Source organism: Hyperolius riggenbachi, chromosome 3 (assembly GCF_040937935.1).
Source record: "Hyperolius riggenbachi isolate aHypRig1 chromosome 3, aHypRig1.pri, whole genome shotgun sequence".
Lineage (NCBI taxonomy): Eukaryota > Metazoa > Chordata > Amphibia > Anura > Hyperoliidae > Hyperolius > Hyperolius riggenbachi.
The window spans coordinates 494,917,236-494,937,400 of NC_090648.1; the positions used below are offsets into that span (position 1 = coordinate 494,917,236).

Genomic DNA, 20,165 nt, shown 5'->3' on the forward strand with positions numbered 1-20,165 from the left:
TCAGAGTATGCTAGCACTGCGACACAGTAATGATGTCACATACATTGTTATATAGATGGGGGGGGGGGGGGCGGGGCAGGGGTTGTTCCTGGGCTTACCACATTGGGCAATAAACCATGCCAGAAGGGATTGTTCAAAAAATATTGTAATAATGTCACATGATGCGAGACAGCTCCGCCTCAAACTGAAACAATTACATAAAGAACCCTCTAGCAAGAGGGAGGAGTCACAGCAACCAATCGGAGCTTCTTTCTTTTATCTTCCTTGCAGATAGACAATAAAGCTTGACTGATAGTTCTGGGCGACAGCTTCAGGTTTTCCCTGAGTACTTGTTCCATTTCTCTTATAATTGGCTGAATTCTGACAGGGAAATGTTTGGAGAAGTGTTGATGATAGCCGAGACATAACGTGTAATCCTTTCCTTCCTCAGAAATACATGCAGGAAGCCCGGAGTGTGGGCAAGGTGGTACGGCAGCCCAAACTGTCTGACCTCTCCCCCGCAGTCATAGCGCAGACCAACTCCAAGTTTGTGGAGGGATTGCTGAAGGAGTGTCGGATGAAGGTAAGTAGGACAGTGGACATGACTGTGTGCTCTGCACAGTGCTGCAGATGATGTCACTGACCGCAGCTGTGTCCCCAGACTAAGCGGATGCTGGTGGAGAAGATGGGCCATGAGGCGGTGGAGTTGGGTCATGCCGATGTGAATATTACAGGGCTGGAGGAGAACACGCTGATCGCCAGTCTGTGCGACCTTCTGGAGCGCATCTGGAGCCACGGCCTGCAGGTCAAACAGGTAACCTCAACACCCCGGCGCTATGGTGACCCAATTCCCCCATCCCATCCAGCAAGCGGTTCTGTCACCAGTCATGACTGGAGGGAAATGTACCTCTCATTTTCTTGGAGGGTCTTCTGGTTTATGCTTATAACAGAATTATTACCGGCAGACTCCTACCACTGCCGGCAGACTCCTACCCGCTACAGACTTATTAGCATATCATTGGCTATCTCTGCTGATGTCACTTCCTATTTGCTCTAAATTGGACTCTCTGATTGGTCAGGGGGGCAGTGTCCCTCATGATCAGGACGGGGGAGTGACATCCCTGGCTGTCATATTATTGAGGTAGATTTCTTCAGGGAGGTGACTAACACGTCTGTGGCTACACACGATGCTTTACCATGGCTCTGACTGTCTTCCCGTTTTGCAGGGGAAGTCGGCTCTGTGGTCCCATCTGGTCCATTTCCAGGAGCGAGCGGAGAGGCATGAGCTGCATGCTGAATCTGGTATGTTTGTACAGCAAAGTCATCCCAAAGAAATGGGGTATGATGCGGGTACATGATGGTGGGGGGCAGATGAGGGTGGCATTTGTGGGGGGGGGGAGGGGGGTCAGATAGAGGTGATATTTGTGTGTGTGTGGGGGGGGGGGGTTATGACGTGGGTGCACAAAGTGTGGGGTAAGGGCAGATGGGGGTGGCATTTGTGGGGGGGGGGGTTATAGATGTGGGAAAGGGCTGAAGGGGGTGGCATTTGTGGGGGAGGGGTTTATGATTTGGGTGCACAATGTGGGAGAGGTGAGGGCAGATGGGCGGGGCTATGATGTGGGACGGGGGAAGGACTGAGGGTGTGGCATTTGTGGGGGGAGGAGGGTTGGTTATGATTTGGGTGCACAATATGGGAGAGGTGAGGGCAGATGGGGGGGGCACAATGTGGGGGTGGCGTAGTGGGATGGACCCTGTGAGGGGTGGCACAATGTGGGAGTGGCATGATATGGTTGGGGGGGGGGGGGGGCACAGCAGTGAATTTCTCGCAGTAATATCTCACCGCAGTGATAGTTTTCGCTATCTTAGTTTACGCCTCTTTACTTTTCCTGTGGGTGACGTATAAATGTCTCTTTCAGTCACGCTTGGCTCAGAACGCAGGAAAATCAGACTCCTGTTTCGGATTACCGTCTCTGCGAGTGTCTCTCATCCAGGACATGAGGTATGTGGCTGGTTATGGATTATACAGCTTCCTGCAGGTATACTCGCTGGTCATGTGATCAGCACATAAGCAGAACAGGCCTGACCGCCGGGTTTCCGATCAATAAATGGAGTATAAATATTTGAAGGGTTTCCCTGATGAATAATGCTGAGTGCCGCCCGGCTGTGTGATCTGCGTTATGATGCGCCAGTCTGGCTAAAACGCTCTTTACGTTACTCTGCATGTCGGGGTCAGGCTGAAGCAGATCTGCCAGCGATTACAGACTGCTGCTGCTTCATATACGGCTTCCCCCTCACTGACTTAGGGCAGCATTTCTGTGAGTGGCTAGCCTCTCTCCCTCAGCCTGACCCCAGCTGCTGCCTTCACCCCTCTACAGGAGATTCGGTCAGAGGGAGGCACGACCAGCTTCACCTCCGGAGTGTTATCTCTCATTTCCGCCTCTTAAAGAGAACCCGAGGTGGGTTTGAAGAATATTATCTGCATACAGAGGCTGGATCTGCCTATACAGCCCAGCCTCTGTTGCTATCCCAAACCCCCCTAAGGTCCCCCTGCACTCTGCAATCCCTCATAAATCACAGCCACGCTGCTGACAAACAGCTTGTCAGAGCTGGCTGTGTTTATCTCTATAGTGTCAGTCTGCTGCTCTCCCCGCCTCCTGTAGAACTCCGGTCCCCGCCTGCGTCCCTTCCCTCCCTGCTGATTGGAGGGAAGGGACGGGGGCAGGGACCGGAGCTATGCAGGAGGCGGGGGAGCAGCTGAGACTGACACTACAGATGTAAACACAGCCTCAGAGCACGGCTGTGATTTATGAAGGATTGCAGAGTGCAGGGGGACCTTAGGGGGGTTTGGGATAGCAACAGAGGCTGGGCTGTATAGGCAGATCCAGCCTCTGTATGCAGATAACATTCTTTAAACACACCTCGGGTTCTCTTTAACTCCTGCGATGGGTCCTTTGTGGCAGCTGTGAATTCAGGACGCTAAAGCAGAATCTACATTTGTCAGATGTCCCGGATTTGCTTCATGCAGTGGGGGAAGGGGAGCAGCGGCAGAAGACATTTGGGGAGGTGTCTGGATATTGTAACCAAGGATTGAACTTTATCCCAATCAGTAGCTGATACTCCCTTTCCCACAAGAATTCTTTACTTTTTCTCAAATAGATCATCAGCAAGGTCTGTATGGCTGATATTGTGGTGAAACCCCTCCCACAGTGTGATGTCATGACCATGGTTCTGATAGTTTGAACCATGTGGGATATATCATTGCATTGTGGGATATATCACAGTCCTGTGTTCTGTCTGCATTATTGATGTAGGCTGTGAGCTCCTCAGGGGTGGGCATAGTCATGTGTTCTGTCTGCATTACTGATGTAGGCCGTGAGCTCCTCAGGGGTGGGGATAGTCATGTGTTCTGTCTGCATTACTGATGTAGGCCGTGAGCTCCTCAGGGGTGGGGATAGTCATGTGTTCTGTCTGCATTACTGATGGTGGCCGTGAGCTCCTCAGGGGTGGGCATAGTCGTGGGTTCTGTCTGCATTACTGATGTAGGCCGTGAGCTCCTCAGGGGCTGGGAGAGTCCTGGGTTCTGTCTGCATTATTGATGGAGACTATGAGCTCCTCAGGGTTGGGCATAGTCATATGTTCTGTCTGCATTCCTGATGGAGGCTCAGGGGTGGGTAGAAATATAAATCTAATTTTTCGGTTTGTTTTTTTTCTCAGACATATCCAGAACTTAAGTGTGATAAAGACTGATGTGGGCAGGGCTCGGGGCTGGATCCGCCTCTCCCTGGAGAAGAAGCTCCTATCACAGCACCTCAAGCAGCTACTGACCAATCAGGCACTCACCAAGTAAGTCTCGGTGGAAACGATTGCATTATCACAAGCAAACTATTAGTGTTTTATGGAAGATTGTTCAGACAGTACTGTGATTGGCCTGGACATGTCTGTATTGCACTATGAAGTTCTCATCAGGTTCCAGCATTAGATGACACACGATTTTAGAGATCGATATCCGCTGTATTCATGTCCTGCCAGTCAGGCAGTATTAATTGCGTAATCTTTATCCATGGTGCTAAATTGCTGCAGTTACACCTTAGAGCAGCTCCACCAACAACCCTCGTGGGCGTGCCTACTGAGAGTATCAGGATAGTCACATGGTCTCCTTGCTCTATAAGACTGGCTTCGCCGTAGAGCCTGTAATGGTTTCCTAAATACACTGAAGGGTTAACAGACAAGTGTCTTGCCCTGAGGGAGCTCCCAGTTTGTTCTCTGAACACTAATTGTAGGTGATAAACCTGAGCAAACAGCACAGAAGGTTTGTCTTAAGGTGCGTACACACGCACTACATCCGGCAATGACGGGTCCGTCAGACCCTCCCACTAGGTGGTCTTTCAGCAGACTGTAGTGCGTGTGTACGCGCTGTCGGCGGACTGATAAGGCTGTTTCTGAATGATCTGCTGAGCGGATCGTTCAGAAACAGCCTTATCAGTCCGCCAACAGCACGTACACCCGCACTACAGTCTACTGAAAGTCCGCCTACTGGGAGGGTCTGACGGACCCGTCATTGCCGGATGTAGGGAGTGTGTACGCACCTTTAGGATTCAGTGACTGAGCAGCTCTATAAGTATTGCAGATATGGATGGAACTATGTAACACCTCTGTTGCCCGTTACAATCATATATAACGAGTTACACAAATTACATGCGGGGTTAGATCATTTTGCATGAGACCCCATAAGCCTACCATGCACTGAAAACTGCTCACCTTATTTTTGCATGCATATGAAGCACAGCTGTTGCAGTGTTTCTATCAGAAACTGGAAAAGAGAAAACTGTTATTAAAGCACAGCTAAAGTGCGAGGGGTAATGGAGGCTGCTATATTCGTAACCTTTGAAAAGACTTACGAGATATTAAATCTAGTTTTACTTACTTGGGGCTTCTTCAAGCTCGCCGCAGTCCCTCGCTGCAGCTCCAGTCCTCTACGGTGTCCCGCTAGTAGCCTCTGAAGGATTGCTGACCCCCGACTGGTTGGAGTCTCCTGCTCATGCGTGTGCTTGCCCCTCACGAGATTGCGCCCACGTCACTGGGAGCGTACCGCGCAGTACACTCCCGATGATGTGGGCATGTTCGATTGCTTGCGCATACGCATAATACGCCAACCCATCTGGGGTTGGTGATCCTTAGAGACTGCTAGCGGGACCCCGGAGAAGATCAGAGCTGCGGCGAGGGACCCAAATGACTTCTTGGGGCTGGAAGAAGCCCCAGGTAAGTAAACCTAGATTTAATTTATTGCCACGGTAGTCTTTTTTTTTTTTTTTTTTTTTTTTTAAAGGGTATCAAATATGGCAGCCTCCAAATCCCTCTCACTTTAGGCATCCTTTAAAGGGACACTTAAGTCAAACAAAAGAGTTTTACTCACCTAGGGCTTCCAATAGCCCCCTGCAGCTGTCCGGTGCCCTCGCTATCTCCCTCCGATCCTCCTGGCCCCGCCAGCAGCCACTTCCTGTTTCGATGACAGGAGCTGACAGGCTGGGGAGGCGAGTGATTCTTCGCGTTCCCAGACACATTAGCACCCTCTATGCTGCTATATGGTATATGATATATGCTATAGCAGCATAGATGGCGCTATTGTGGCCAGGAACGCGAAGAATCACTCGCATCCCCAGCCTGTCAGCTCCTGTCACCGAAACAGGAAGTGGCTGCCGGCGGGGCCAGGAGGATCGGAGGGAGATGGCGAGGGTACCGGACAGCTGCAGGGGGCTATTGGAAGCCCCAGGTAAGTAAAACTCTTTTTTTTTTTTTTTTTTTTTTTTTACTTAAGTGTCCCTTTAAGCCTTTAAATGTATGGATCTAAATGGAATATATTGAGCTTTGACATGAGCTAATCGAGGCATCTTGTCACTGATAAATGCAGCTCTGCAGCTGAGGCTTCTGGGACGAGGGACCACCTATGCCTGTAGAGCTGCTTTATGAATGAATCTTATTAGAGGGTCTCTCCTACTCCCTGAACTGATGGCTTGGTTATGGGTGGAGAGCTTTGGGCTGAATCACCTCCAGTATATGATTTGGAGTCTTCTCTATGATGTTATTGTGACGAGACGTCTGACAGGCAGAGAAGCGTCCTTTGTAGTAGGTGAAGTTGCGACCAGTGCAGACTCTTTGCTCCTGGGGTCCTCGGGACATGTGGGGGGCTGGGGTGTGTGTTATCCTAGAGTTGACCAATCAGAATCCTTGTTCTTGAGATGTTTGCTGATAATTGCTCTCTTGCAGGAAGCTGTACAAGCGATACGCGTTTCTCCGCTGTGAGGAGGAGAAGGAGCAGTTCCTGTATCATCTGCTGTCGCTCAACGCCGTGGACTATTTCTGCTTCACCAGCGTCTTCACCACCATCCGTACGTCCTTCGTTATCTCCATTACGGAAATGTCAGTCCTAATTGTTAGGATTTCCCTCGTGGCTGTGCGGATGCCGGGAATTCTGCAACGTTTCATGCATGAGTCATGAGTGCTCTATGAATAGATTGAGACAGAGGTTATTGTGCTCTGGAATACACTTAAATGCATCGCCACTCAAAACTGTCCGACCAGCAGATTCCGGCAGCTGCAGAGGAGCTTTTTAGTTTGGTCATTCAGAAAGTGAAGGCATAATGATGGCTATTGATCTGCAAGCCGTAGTATTTCAGTGTTCTCCTCAGGCTCTTTTAGCCGGGTGCTCCACCCGCCTAGTTTTGGTGAGGACCCGGCTGTCATTGGCTAAAGTCCTCCTATGCTATAAGCAGAGTTGCTCACAGAAGCACCGGCTCTGCATTCTCTCATATTGCTCCATCCCGCTACTATTTCATGCCACCCCGGCTGAAAAAAATTTCTAGGGAAAATAAGGTCTCGTAATCATCGATGGTGTGCAATGAGAAATCAACACAAATCCAAATACAATATTGTCACCATACATTGCGCTAGGAACATAATCTAAATGTTGTAATAACCAGGATGGATAAGCAAATACAATTTGTGGGTTTAACTTCTACTTCGCACTGTTTATTGTAAAGATATAATGGATGTAAATGGAGAAATATTGTGTTTTTTTTTTTTCTATTTTTTACCTTGATTTCGCTTTAAAATGCATAGAAAATAAGGTATTTACTAAACAAAATGTTCACACACTAAAAGCCTAATTTGTCCTGAAAAAATATATATAGATCATTTAGCTGTGATAAGGAGTAATAAAGTTATTGGCGAATGAATGGGAGCAGTGCTGATATGTGAAAATTGCTCTTGTCCTGAAGTGGTTAAAGTGATACCAACCCCCTGCAGTCGGCCTGTGCCCGCGCCGGTAGTCTACAACAACAACAACAAATAACATTTGTAAAGCGCTTTTCTCCCGTGGAACTCAAAGCGCATAAGCACGGCTCAGACCATCGTGGTACAGAGGAAGAATTTTATAAATCTGGAAATGCCAGGCTAAACAGGTGGCTTTTCAGTCTGGATTTGAATAGCTCCAGGGATGGTGCTGTCTTTACTGGGTGTGGTAGGGAGTTCCAAAGAGTAGGGGCAGCATGACAGAAGGCTCTGTCTCCATATTTTTTGAGGTGCTCCAGTCCCCTGCTGCGGCTTAGTTGCAATTTTTTCGACTGAGCCTGTCGCCGGCCACTGCATGCGTCCTCGTTCGCGCTCCCATCACCGGGAGCTTCCTGCGCAGGCGCAGTTCGAGAAAATATGTACTGCGCCTGCACAGGACGCTCCAAGCACCAGGAGCGCAAACAAGGACAAGCAGGGCCTGGACCGCACAGGCGCAGTGGTCTGTTGTGACGTTATACTTTGTGGGTGACCCTATAGGTTTATGTGACATTATAACATGTTTGGGTGACATTCTACATTTGTGTGTGACATGAGCATTGTCTCTGCAGTGATTCCGTACCGGGCCGTGATTATTCCTATCAAGAAGCTGAGTAACGCCATCACCACCTCCAATCCCTGGATCTGCGTGTCGGGCGAGCTGGGCGACACGGGCGTCAGGCAGATCCCCAAGAACCTGCTGGAGATGACATTTGAGGTACGTCATACCGTCAGGCTCACATCTTCTGTATTGGGGGAAGTGTTAACCCCACATTTACTAGAACAGAATCTAGCAGCAGTTGTGATGATTCTAGAATTGCCAAGCTGGCCGCGTTTTTATCTGTCTGTATGTCCTCCCACCCGCCCTACCCTGCTCTGCCTGTCCTCCCACCTGCCCTACCCTGCTCTGCCTGTCCTCCCACCTGCCCTACCCTGCTCTGCCTGTCCTCCCACCCGCCCTACCCTGCTCTGCCTGTCCTCCCACCCGCCCTACCCTGCTCTGCCTGTCCTCCCACCCGCCCTACCCTGCTCTGCCTGTCCTCCCACCTGCCCTACCCTGCTCTGCCTGTCCTCCCACCTGCCCTACCCTGCTCTGCCTGTCCTCCCACCTGCCCTACCCTGCTCTGCCTGTCCTCCCACCCGCCCTACCCTGCTCTGCCTGTCCTCCCACCCGCCCTACCCTGCTCTGCCTTTCCTCCCACCTGTCCTCCCACCCGCCCTACCCTGCTCTGCCTGTCCTTCCACTCTCCTGCCCCGCCCTGTGTCTGTCTGCATGTCCTTCCACCCTCCTGTCCCGCCCTGTGTCTGTCTGCATGTCCTTCCACCCTCCTGCCCCGCCCTGTGTCTGTCTGCTTGTCCTTCCACCCTCCTGCCCCGCCCTGTCTGTCTGCATGTCCTTCCACCCTCCTGCCCCGCCCTGTGTCTGTCTGCATGTCCTTTCACTCTCCTGCCCCACCCTGTGTCTGTCTGCATGTCCTTCCACTCTCCTGCCCCGCCCTGTCTGTCTGTATGCCCTTCCACCCTCCTGCCCCGCCCTGTGTCTGTCTGTATGCCCTGCCCAACCCTGCTATGTGCGTCTCTCTCTATGTCCTTCCACCCTCCTACTCCCTTCTGCCCCACCCACCCTGCTACCGCGTCTGTCTTTATGTCCTTCCAGCCACACCTGTTCCTGAAGACTCCAGGAACCTGCTGCTGCCTCCTACTGAGTCTGTGTGAGCCGTGCATACTAGTAGCCCCGCCCCTCGCTCACAGGCGATGTCTGCGCTGTGCACTAATCAAACTTGTCACTCCTGACTTCCTGGCCATCTTCTGTCCCCAGAAGAAGAGTACGATTCCCCAACTGCCTCCCGGGTGTGTGTGTGTGTGTGTGTGTGTGTGGGTGTGGGGGGGGGGTGCCTATATACGCTAAAGGGGGATCTGCTTGTATACTATACACTATTTGTTTATCTGCCGAGCTATATACACTAAAAGGGGGATCTGTTTATATGTACTAAAGGGGGGATCTGCCTATATACACTAAAGTGGGGAAATCTGCCTATATACACTAAAGGGGGGGCTGCCTATGTACACTAAAAGGGGGGAGGATCTGCCTATATATAATAAAGGGGGGATCTGCCTATGTACGCTAAAAGGGGGGGATCTGCCTATATACACTAAAAGGGGGGAGGATCTGCCTATATATAATAAAGGGGGGATCTGCCTATATATACTAAAGGGAGATCTGCCTATATACACACTGAAGTGGGGGGGATCTGCCTATATACACTGAAGGGGATCTTGCACATGGGCGTGTGTGCATGCGCACGCAAAAGAGGATGAATGGGTGTGGGCACCAAAATCTGGTTACGCTCAGGGCACTGTAAAACCAAAGGCCGGCCCTGAAAGTCAGAGCCCCCAAACCTGTCACATTCGTTCACAGGGTGTCTAGGGTCATGCAATGTGAGTGGTCCAATCAAGCAATTCGATTGGTCCAATCTGATTGTCCAAATTTTGAAGTTCTATTGGTCCAGTCGCCAGCTAATTTACATTGTGTATATACAGTATATTATAATGTGCATGTGTCTCTAGTCTCTCCCCATATCTATACTGTATGTATATATTTATACTGTATAATGCGTCTTTATTCCCGCCACACTGCTGTGTAATGACCGCTGTGTTTGCAGTGTCAGAACCTCGGCAAGCTGACGACGGTGCAGCTGGGTCACGATAACTCCGGACTGCTGGCCAAGTGGTTGGTGGACTGCGTCATGGTGCGCAATGAGATCAGCGGACACACCTACAGGTAAGCTGTTCCAGGAATCTCCTCCATGGAATGATCTCGGCACAGCTCATTAACAATAAACCTATTTAAAGAGAATCTGTCACAAAAAAAAAAAACATCCCCTGGGGGAAGCCTCTGGATCCTAATGAGGCTTCCCCCATCCTCCTCCGTCCCTCCGGGATCCAGCGCTGGCAGCCTCTGACCACCGGCGAGCTAAATATTTACCTGCCCGGCTCCAGCGCAGGTGCAGTAGTGGCTTTCCAATGGGCTCCAGTGGAGAAAGCCGAACCATATCTGGTCTGCTCTACTGTGCAGGCGACTGTTCTGATTGGTTGGTTGGGAGGATGCTCCTTACGTGACTGGTTGGTGGGAGGTCCTAAGGCTGGCAGAAGAATGATGACCTGTCTGTCTCCTCCTAGGTTCCCGTGTGGCCGCTGGTTGGGGAAGGGTGTGGATGACGGGAGCCTGGAGAGAGTGCTGATTGGTGAGCTCATAACGCCGGTATCGGAGGATGATCTTGGCAAGCAATGTCGGACGCCGCCGCAGCAAAAGTCCCCGACCGTGGCCCGAAGGCTCAGCATCACTTCTCTGACTGGCAAAAGCATCAGTAAGTCCATGTTTACGAAGTCATCCCGAAAATGCCCATTAACTATACAATCTTACAGATAATAGTTTCCAATCACCGTGCTAATCGATCGGAAACGATCCTCCGTGCCAATCCATGGCCAAAAACCCGCTAACCGATCTGATCAGATTAATGGAATCTTTCCCCCCAAAAATGGATCACTCGGGGGGGCCCTATGGTATTTTTTGCAGGGGAGCCCCATCCATACTAGTTGCCCTCCAGCAATGTGCATGGTTTAAAAGGATATAAAGGTGTCAGACATCAAACCACACCTGAAGTAAGGGGGACATGGAAGCTGCGTAATAAATCTGTAGAAGAGAATACTTTTAATCCAGAAAGTTTTTGTTTGGTGTCGCAGAACCCAATGCAGGACAGGTCCAGGAAGGAATCGGCGAAGCGGTGAACAATATCGTGAAACATTTCCACAAGCCAGAGAAAGAGGTAAGTGTCTGGTGTGTTATGTGGATGGGTGAGACATCATCCTTGTCCTGCAGGAATACAGAACGTGCGCTGCTGAGGCCAAGGCTGCCATGAACTAAAAATGCTTTTCCTTCCTCTTCGGATTGACCTAGTTGCCATTCGCTCATTAAGTGCTCTGACCCAGAATGTCCGCTTTTTCCAGCACAGATCTGTGAAAGGCAGAGTCCACTGGGGGGAGGGACTGAAGAGAGGGCAAAGAGACTGGGCAGAGGAGAGGGCTGGGGGACAGAGGAGAGGGTGGAGAGGGCTGGGGGGCAGAGAGGGTGGGAAGACTGGACAGAGGAGGGTGTGAGGAGACTGGACAGAGGAGAGGGCAGGGGGACTGAAGAGAGGGTGAGGAGACTTGGCAGAGAAGTGGATTGGGTGGAGCAGACTGGGCAGAGGAGTGGGTGGGGAGACTGAGGAGAGGGTGGTGCAGACTGGGCCAAGGAGAGAGCGGGGAGACTGGGCAAAGAAGGGGTGGAGAGACTGGGAAAGGTGGATGTTGCAGTTTTGGGGTACAGGTGGAAGGATGGTTTTTGCATGGCATTTCAAAGGGGTGGAATGAGGTTTTGGTTTGTTACAGGGGCCGGTAATTGGTTGTGGGGCCAGTGGTGTTATAAAAGGCAGGATGAGGTTACAGGGGGCAGGATACTTTTTTTTTTTTTATGTGGGTAGAATGGGGTTACAGGGGGTAAGATGATGTTACAGGGGCAGGATGGGGTGGTGGGGCAGGATGACATTTCAGAGAGAAGAATTATGTTACAGGAAGCAGGATGATGTCGGAGGGTGCACAATTGGGTGACGGGGCAGCATGGCATTGCAGGGGGTAGGGTGGAGCTACAGGGGGCAGCATGGCATTACAGGGGGTAGGGTGGAGCTACAGGGGGCAGCATGGCATTGTAGGGGATAGGATGGGGTCATTGGGTAGCAGGAAGATGACAGTATGGCTGTGGACTCCACTGTATAATAGCTGTATGGTGTAGACGACCTCTGGCTGTCAGTCATGCAGGGAGAGGGGAGGTTAGGGATGGAGCCAGGAAGGCAGGAGAGAGGCAGTCGGTGTGTAGAGGACTTGGATAGTTTCTATGCTCTGTATAATGCAGGCCTGGCTGTTCTCTGCAGTGTCATTGCTGATCCCCCCTCCCCTCTCCGCACTGCAGGCCCTGCGCACTAATCCCCATGTAAAGCTTCTTATGTGATTTGTTTCGTGCAGAGAGGCAGCCTAACCATCCTGCTGTGCGGGGAGAGCGGCCTGGTGTCAGCCCTCGAGCAAGTCTTTCATCACGGATTTAAATCAGCCCGAATCTTCCACAAAAGTGTCTTCATCTGGGACTTCATAGGTAATGTTATCAGTGAGCGCAGAAGCACCAGCCCTGATGGTCTGTCCCCGTAACTACAACCGTCACATAACTACAATAGTCACGTAACTACAACAGACACATAACTACATCACGTCCACCCCGTGTCTCCTTATCAGTCGCCTCCACAACCGGAATACAGTGACTGCTAATCTCCTGATTCCAATTATTTAGGTTGATTAATTACCATTTACCACACTTAGCAGCACGATTTAAATCGGCAAGCGCACGCTACTGTCAGCGTTAGCGTGTGCTCTTAAAGAGGAACTCCAGTGAAAATAATGTAATAAAAAAAAGTGCTTCATTTTTACAATAATTATATATAAATGATTTAGTCGGTGTTTGCCCATTGTAAAATCTTTTAAATCCCTGATTTACATTCTTAGTTACATAGTTATTTTGGTTGAAAAAAGACATACGTCCATCGAGTTCAACCAGTATAAAGTACAACACCAGCCTGCTCCCTTACATATCCCTGTTGATCCAGAGGAAGGCGAAAAAACCCTTACAAGGCATGGTCCAATTAGCCCCTAAAGGGAAAAATTCCTTCCCGACTCCAGATGGCAATCAGATAAAATCCCTGGATCAACCTCATTAGGCATTACCTAGTAATTGTAGCCATGGATGTCTTTTAACGCAAGGAAAGCATCTAAGCCCCCTTTAAATGCAGGTATAGAGTTTGCCATAACGACTTCCTGTGGCAATGCATTCCACATCTTAATCACTCTTACTGTAAAGAACCCTTTCCTAAATAAATGGCCAAAACGTTTTTCCTCCATGCGCAGATCATGTCCTCTAGTCCTTAGAGAAGGCCTAGGGACAAAAAGCTCATCCGCCAAGCTATTCTACTGCCCTCTGATGTATTTATACATGTTAATTAGATCCCCTCTAAGGCGTCTTTTCTCTAGACTAAATAAACCCAGTTTATCTAACCTTTCTTGGTAAGCGAGACCTTCCATCCCACGTATCAATTTTGTAGCTCGTCTCTGCACCTGCTCTAAAACTGCAATATCTTTTTTGTAATGTGGTGCCCAGAACTGAATTCCATATTCCAGATGTGGCCTTACTAGAGAGTTAAACAGGGGCAATATTATGCTAGCATCTCGAGTTTTTATTTCCCTTTTAATGCATCCCAAAATCGTGTTCGCTTTAGCTACAGCGGCATTGGCATTGAGTACGATTATTTAACTTGTTGTCAATGAGTACTCCTAAGTCCTTCTCCAAGTTTGATGTCCCCAATTGTATCCCATTTATTTTGTATGGTGCTAGACCATTAGTACGTCCAAAATGCATGACTTTACATTTGTCAACATTGAATTTCATCTGCCATGTATGTGCCCATATAGCCATCCTATCCAGATCCTGTTGCAATATGACACTATCTTCCTGAGAGTTGATGATTCTGCACAATTTTGTATCATCTGCAAAAATAGCATTTATTACATGGTGACATTTTTTTACTGCTGGCAGGTGATGTAGCTGCTGCTTGCTTTTTTGGCATTTGGAAACAGCTGTAAACAGGTATTTCCCACAATGCAACAAGGATCACAGACAGGAAACTGCCAGGAGTACCATGGTCCTCAGTTTCGTGTGGATGGGGTTTCACCACAATATCAGCCATACAGCGCCCCCTGATGGTCTGTTTGAGAAAAGGAATAGATTTCTCATGGGAAAAGGGGTATCAACTACTGATTGGGATAAAGTTCAATTCTTGGTCGGAGTTTCTCTTTAAGCTCTGCGCGCTCCTTTTGAAGTGACTTGCGATGGTATGTAGCACCACCGTGATACTTTACTAGAGTTGCCGCTACTACATTAATTAACTTAGTAGCGGCTGCACTGGTAAAATATCGCGGTTGTGCTACATACCATCGCACACCTCTTCAAAGAGCGCACGCTATGCTGACAGTAGCACGCTCTCTGATTTAACCAGCTTAAAGGACACCCGAGGCGAAAATAAACAAATTAAATGATTGTATCGATCTCCTAAAAATGACTTTTTAAGATGTTCCACAGTTTTATTTTATGCTTAAATCTACTTTTTAAGTTTTAACTGTTATTGTTTTTGCTCCATGACACATTCATTGAAGTATGCCAGAGCTAAAATCTATGAACTATTGAACCTTTTTATCTCTTTCCTGCTCTCAGAAACAGTTTTCTGCTAGGAAAGTGTTTTATAGTTGGGATTTCTTATCAGTGAGGGTCACACTGTAGTCACTTCCTGTCTGAATCAGCCACTTACATACCTGATATTTAACTCTTTCAGGCAAAGAAAGAAAAAAAGGAACGCAGCCTAGTTATTTGTGTGCTTGGCACTGTACATACACGTGTCTATCTCATCATGTCACGTTACCTCGGGTATCCTTTAACGCGGTAAATAGTAATGAATCAACCTCTTTATCACTGGGAGAGCTGTGTGACATTATCTGCAGTCAGATTGTCAGCCCCACACAGAGTAAAAGTAACCATATATCAGTCCATGAATGACCACCCGATTTGATAATTATAGGAGCCGATGACAACTAGTGCTGCCTCGACATTGGTTGCAAAACATGCTAGGAAATCTTGAACCGACATTCTCAATCAGGTGCAATGCGCTAATGGTGTACGATTGTGACCAACGCAGTGCAACAGAAACCCCCCGCTGTGTCTTCCCAAATGCATTATACTTTACTTTTTACGTCGTCGCCAAGTGTCCGCCACGGTGTCTGCTGTACTTCCACCTTAAATGGTTCGGTCAGAGAGCAATCTGTCAGCCAAAATTGCAAGATGTATGGCCACCTTTACAGCTTATACTGGATATGTACAGGGATCCACACACACTGAAGCTTGTTTACTGTCAGTACAGGCACAGAGTAATCACTTATCCTGTACATGGTGGGGGTAGCAGAGATCCGCACACACTGCAGCTAGTTTACGATCAGTACAGGCACAGAGTAACAGCTTGCACTGTACATACTGGAGGTAGCAGAGATCAACACACACTGCAGCTAGTTTACTATCAGTACAGGCACAGAGTAACAGCTTATACTGTACATAGTGGGGGTAGCAGGGACCAGCACACGCTGCAGTTAGATTACCAACAGTGCAGGCACAGAGTGATGCCTGGTACACACTGCAATTTCTCATTAGATATGTGTTGAATTGATTAGATCAGAAATCAGATTAGACCTGACAGAAATAATCTGTTTTTCTAATGGATGTTCGAATCACTTTTAAACAAAATTGATCAGAAAAACAATTGGAAATCGGATCTTACCTGTCAGAAATGATCAATTTGACCCATATATCTGACAGGGAGTTGCATGGTGTGTACCATGTAACAGTTTACACTGTACATAGTGGGTGTAGCAGAGATCAGCACACACAGCAGCTAGTGAATGATCAGTACAGGAACAGAGTAACTGCTTATACTGTACATGGTGGAGGTAGCAGAGATCAGCACACACTCAGCAGCTAGTTTACTATCAGTACAGGAATAGGTTATTATACTGTATATACTGGGGGTAGCAGAGATCAGCACACGCTGTAGCTAGTTTACTACCAGAACAGGGTCAGAGTAACAACTTATACTGTACATAGTGGGTGTAGCAGAGATCAGGACACACAGCAGCTAGTTTACTATCAGTACAGGCACAGAGTAATTCCTGGTACACACATAAGCAATTTCCTATTAGATATGTGTCGAATTGATTAGATCAGAAATCAGATTGGACCTGTCAGAAATAATCTGTATTTCTAACGGATATCCGATCACTTTTATACAAAATTGATCACATCTGACCTGTCAGAAATGATCAATTTGACCCGTATATCTGACAGGGAGTTGCATGGTGTGTACCATGTAAGAGTAAACTAGCTGCAGTGTGTGCTAATCTCTGCTACACCCACTATGTACAGTATAAACATCAGTACAGAAAGAGTAACTGCTTATACTGTACATACTGGAGGTAGCAGAGATCAGCACACAGCAGCTAGTTCACTATCGGTACAGGAACAGGTTATTATACTGTACATACTGGGGGTAGCAAAGATCCGCAGACGCTGCAGCTAGATTACTACCAGTACAGGCAGAGTAACAACTTATACTGTACATAGTGGGTGTAACAGAGATCAGCACACACAGCAGCTAGTTTACTATCAGTACAGGAACAGGTTATACTGTACATACTGGAGGCAGCAGAGATCAGCACATGCTGCAGCTACATTTTTTTTGATTTGGCAGAGTTCCCTAGTGTACAAATGTGCACTCCCCACTCTCGATTGGCAAGGAATCTGTCTGTTTGTCCTGTGATGAAGTGATGAATGGTTTGTGCATGAGGAAGGCAATGCTGTGCTGCATAGATATCAGTATACATTGGCTCATATAGTAGAGGATAGTGCTGCCACCTGCAGGTGTGTTCTTGTAATGTCTGTACAGATGTCACCCAGCTCCATTACTATCCAATGACTGATGCCCATAAACTGTACAATTTTTCATCAGATGCGATCTTTTGATGAACTTTATATGATCGATTTGTACAGAAAACTTTGCAGTGTGTGTCGAAAATGTAAAACGATTCTTTGGTCGAGTGGAACAGAAAATTTATCTGAAAGTTGGATTTTACGATCGTATCCGAAGACAGAAAATGCCCTAATTAACCTGTGTATGGGAACAATCGATAATTACCTTCTGATTACTTAAGATCGTAAAAAGTGCGTCGAAAGATCGCATCTGATGAAAAATTGTACCGTTAAAGTGGAATTCGAGATGAACTTTCTCATTGCATAATTGTGTTCCTTTCTTATTGATTATAGGGCATTCCTCAAGCCAAATACTTTTTTGTTTTAATACTCTAATTCCCTATAAACTAAACAAGCCTCGCCCACAGCTTTTCAGAGAGCCTTGGCAGTAGCAAGGGCTCATGGGAGCTCAGTCTGGGCAGGAGGAGGAGGAGGAGGAGGAGGTTACTAGCCAGAGATTTCAGAGGGAAGGAGGGGGGATTAGGTTTTTGTCACAGGCTGAGTGCTGAAGATGCAGATAAGCTCGCCTGTGTGTAATGTTTACAAACATAAAAACAAGGAATACCAAGAGCCCCAATAGTGTAATATGTACTGGTAAATGGTTACTAGATAGAGTAAATATTAATACTCACAAACCAGGGTTACCATTAGGCAACCACTGTAAAGGCAGGTGGGGAGATTTTCCTGACCCCACTCAGGAATAAGAAGTCGCTCTCTGTAGATGAGAAAAAAGGGGGTTCAACCCTCCACCCAGGGTGGACTCAATATTATGCAGGAGAACAGAGGCGCCAAAAGGATAAAAGTAAGCTCACAGAGGTGCCTGGCTCTTCTACTCACCACATATGCTATTGCTCCGTTGTTATTGCCTGATGAAGCGGGATCAAACCTGCGAAACGCGTTGCATATTTGGAGTTCATAAATAAAATATATTGACTGTCTTTACGACAGACGTTGTGTGTCTACTTGGAGGAGGTAAGTCCACCACTACCTCCTCTATTTACCAAGAATTTGTTTTTTAAGGTCATTTAGCTTCCTTTTATCCTTTTGGTGCCTCTGTTCTCCTGCATAATGTTTACAAACATGGCTGCTGTCATTGTATCACAGGAAGAAATAATCATGTTCTATTGAAGCTGTTTGCAGCTAGATTTGCTAAACTTTAGATAAAATATATAGACAAGTTACTTAGTTTTTCATCTTGGATCCGCTTTAATGGGCACATTTATATAGAGTAGTAGGCATGGTAGCTGCTTCGTCACCTTACTGTCCCATCACTTCCTGTGTGACACTCTACTGTCTCATCACTTCCTGTGTGATATTCTACTGTACCATCATTTCCTGTGTGATGCACCTGTCTCAGCAGATTTTAAAAAAGCGCTGTACAGACACGCTGATAGTTTCTCACCAGACAGGAGTTTGATGAGAAACTATCAGCGTGTCTGTACAGCGCTCCTTTAGAAACTCCTGTCTGATGAGAAACGATCAGTGTGTATGTACAGTGCTCTTTCAAAGTCTGTTGAGAAATCTGCTGATCACTTCTCATCAGACAGGAGTTTGTGAAGGAGCACTGTACAGACATGCTGATCACTTCTCATCAGACAGGAGTTTGTGAAGGAGCACTGTACAGACATGCTGATCACTTCTCATCAGACAGGAGTTTGTGAAGGAGCACTGTACAGACATGCTGATCACTTCTCATCAGACAGGAGTTTGTGAAGGAATGCTGTACAGACCAGGACTGTGGAGTTGGAGTCAGTTGGAGCAATTTTGGGCACCTGGAGTTGGAGTCTGTGGTTTCAATAAACTGAGGAGTCGGATGGTACAGACATGCTGATCATTTCTTGTCAGGCAGCAGTCTGTCTGCCTTCATCTTATTTCTGCTTAGATGTAGATTTAGTAATTGAATATAATTTATCATTAAGAAACATTTTTTTAAGAGAAACTGTAACCAAGAATTGAACTTCAACCCAATCAGTAGCTGATACCCCCTTTTCCAAGAGAAATCTTTTCCTTTTCTCAATGGCTCTGTATGGCTGATTTTGTGGCGAAACCCCTCCAACAGTGTGATGTCATCGCCTTACAGCACTGAGGTACTGACATCACACCGTAGGAGCCTTGTTGCATTGTAGAAAATAACAGCTGTTTCGAATTGCCAAAAATGCAAGCAGCATCTCCTTCCACTGACATCACCTGCCAGCAGTAAAAATGTCACCAAGTGATAAATGTCATAATGTAATTCAAGGAGAGGAAAAATTTTACAATGGGCAAACACCGACTAATCATTTATACATAATTATTGTAAAAATTAAGTACTTTTTTTATTACATTATTTTCACTGAAGTTCCTCTTTAAAGAGACTCTGAAGTATCCTGAAAATTAGGTTTATATTTTAAAAACCTCATTACCATTATTGTCCCTCTTAAAATGCCGCAGAACCGCGGGTGAAAACCCCCTCAATCACCCCAAACTCACAGGGTACACACAGCAGGCAACTTCCGCATAGAGGCAGCTCTGCCTCTATGTGCGTCAATCAGCGTGGCTCGCCGCCTCTCCCCCGCCCCTCTCAGTCTTCCTTCACTGAGAGGGGCGGGGGAGAGGCGGAGATACGCGCTGATTAACGCGCATAGAGGCAGCAGCAAAATCCACGACCAAGAAAGTCGTGGATTTTGCCTGCCGTGTACCCCCGTGAGTTTGGGATGTTTGAGGGGGTTTTCACCCGCAGTTCTGCTGCGATTTAAGAGGGACAATAATGTTAATGAGGGTTTTAAAATAAAAACCTCATTTTCAGGAGACTTCAGAGTCTCTTAAAGTAGTTTTTAAAAAAAAAAAATCCATTTGAGCTGTACACACATAATATCAGCCAATGATTATGGAGCATGATGCTTAAGCCCCTCCCTCTGCTTTGTACACAGAGAGGGCTGTTGCGTACTTTGAAACGACAGATCAGGTTGGAGACGGCGAGGAAGACCAGCTGCTTCATAGGTCCTCGTGCAAAACCTTCTGCCACTACGTCAACTCTATCGTAGCCGCGCCCCGGAACATCGGCAAGGATGGCAAGTTCCAGCTGCTGGTGTGCCTGGGAGCCAGGTAAGCCAAGCCGCATGTGCGCAGGGAGCCAGTCGGTGACATGACTATGTACTCTGTAAAATGCTGCAGAAGA

The 20,165-nt window shown here is 47.6% G+C and overlaps 1 protein-coding gene across 1 annotated transcript in view; it reads left to right on the plus strand.

Moving 5' to 3' along the window:
• The window catches only part of DENND5B (DENN domain containing 5B), a 102,271-nt gene that overhangs the window by 74,025 nt on the left and 8,081 nt on the right, over nucleotides 1–20,165 (plus strand). The window contains 12 exon segments of the mRNA XM_068278256.1: nucleotides 431–562; nucleotides 641–793; nucleotides 1,206–1,329; nucleotides 1,918–1,978; nucleotides 3,694–3,822; nucleotides 6,244–6,365; nucleotides 7,875–8,020; nucleotides 9,966–10,084; nucleotides 10,483–10,670; nucleotides 11,047–11,129; nucleotides 12,364–12,490; nucleotides 19,918–20,092. Of these exon segments, the coding sequence (XP_068134357.1) occupies nucleotides 431–562; nucleotides 641–793; nucleotides 1,206–1,329; nucleotides 1,918–1,978; nucleotides 3,694–3,822; nucleotides 6,244–6,365; nucleotides 7,875–8,020; nucleotides 9,966–10,084; nucleotides 10,483–10,670; nucleotides 11,047–11,129; nucleotides 12,364–12,490; nucleotides 19,918–20,092 (1,559 nt within the window).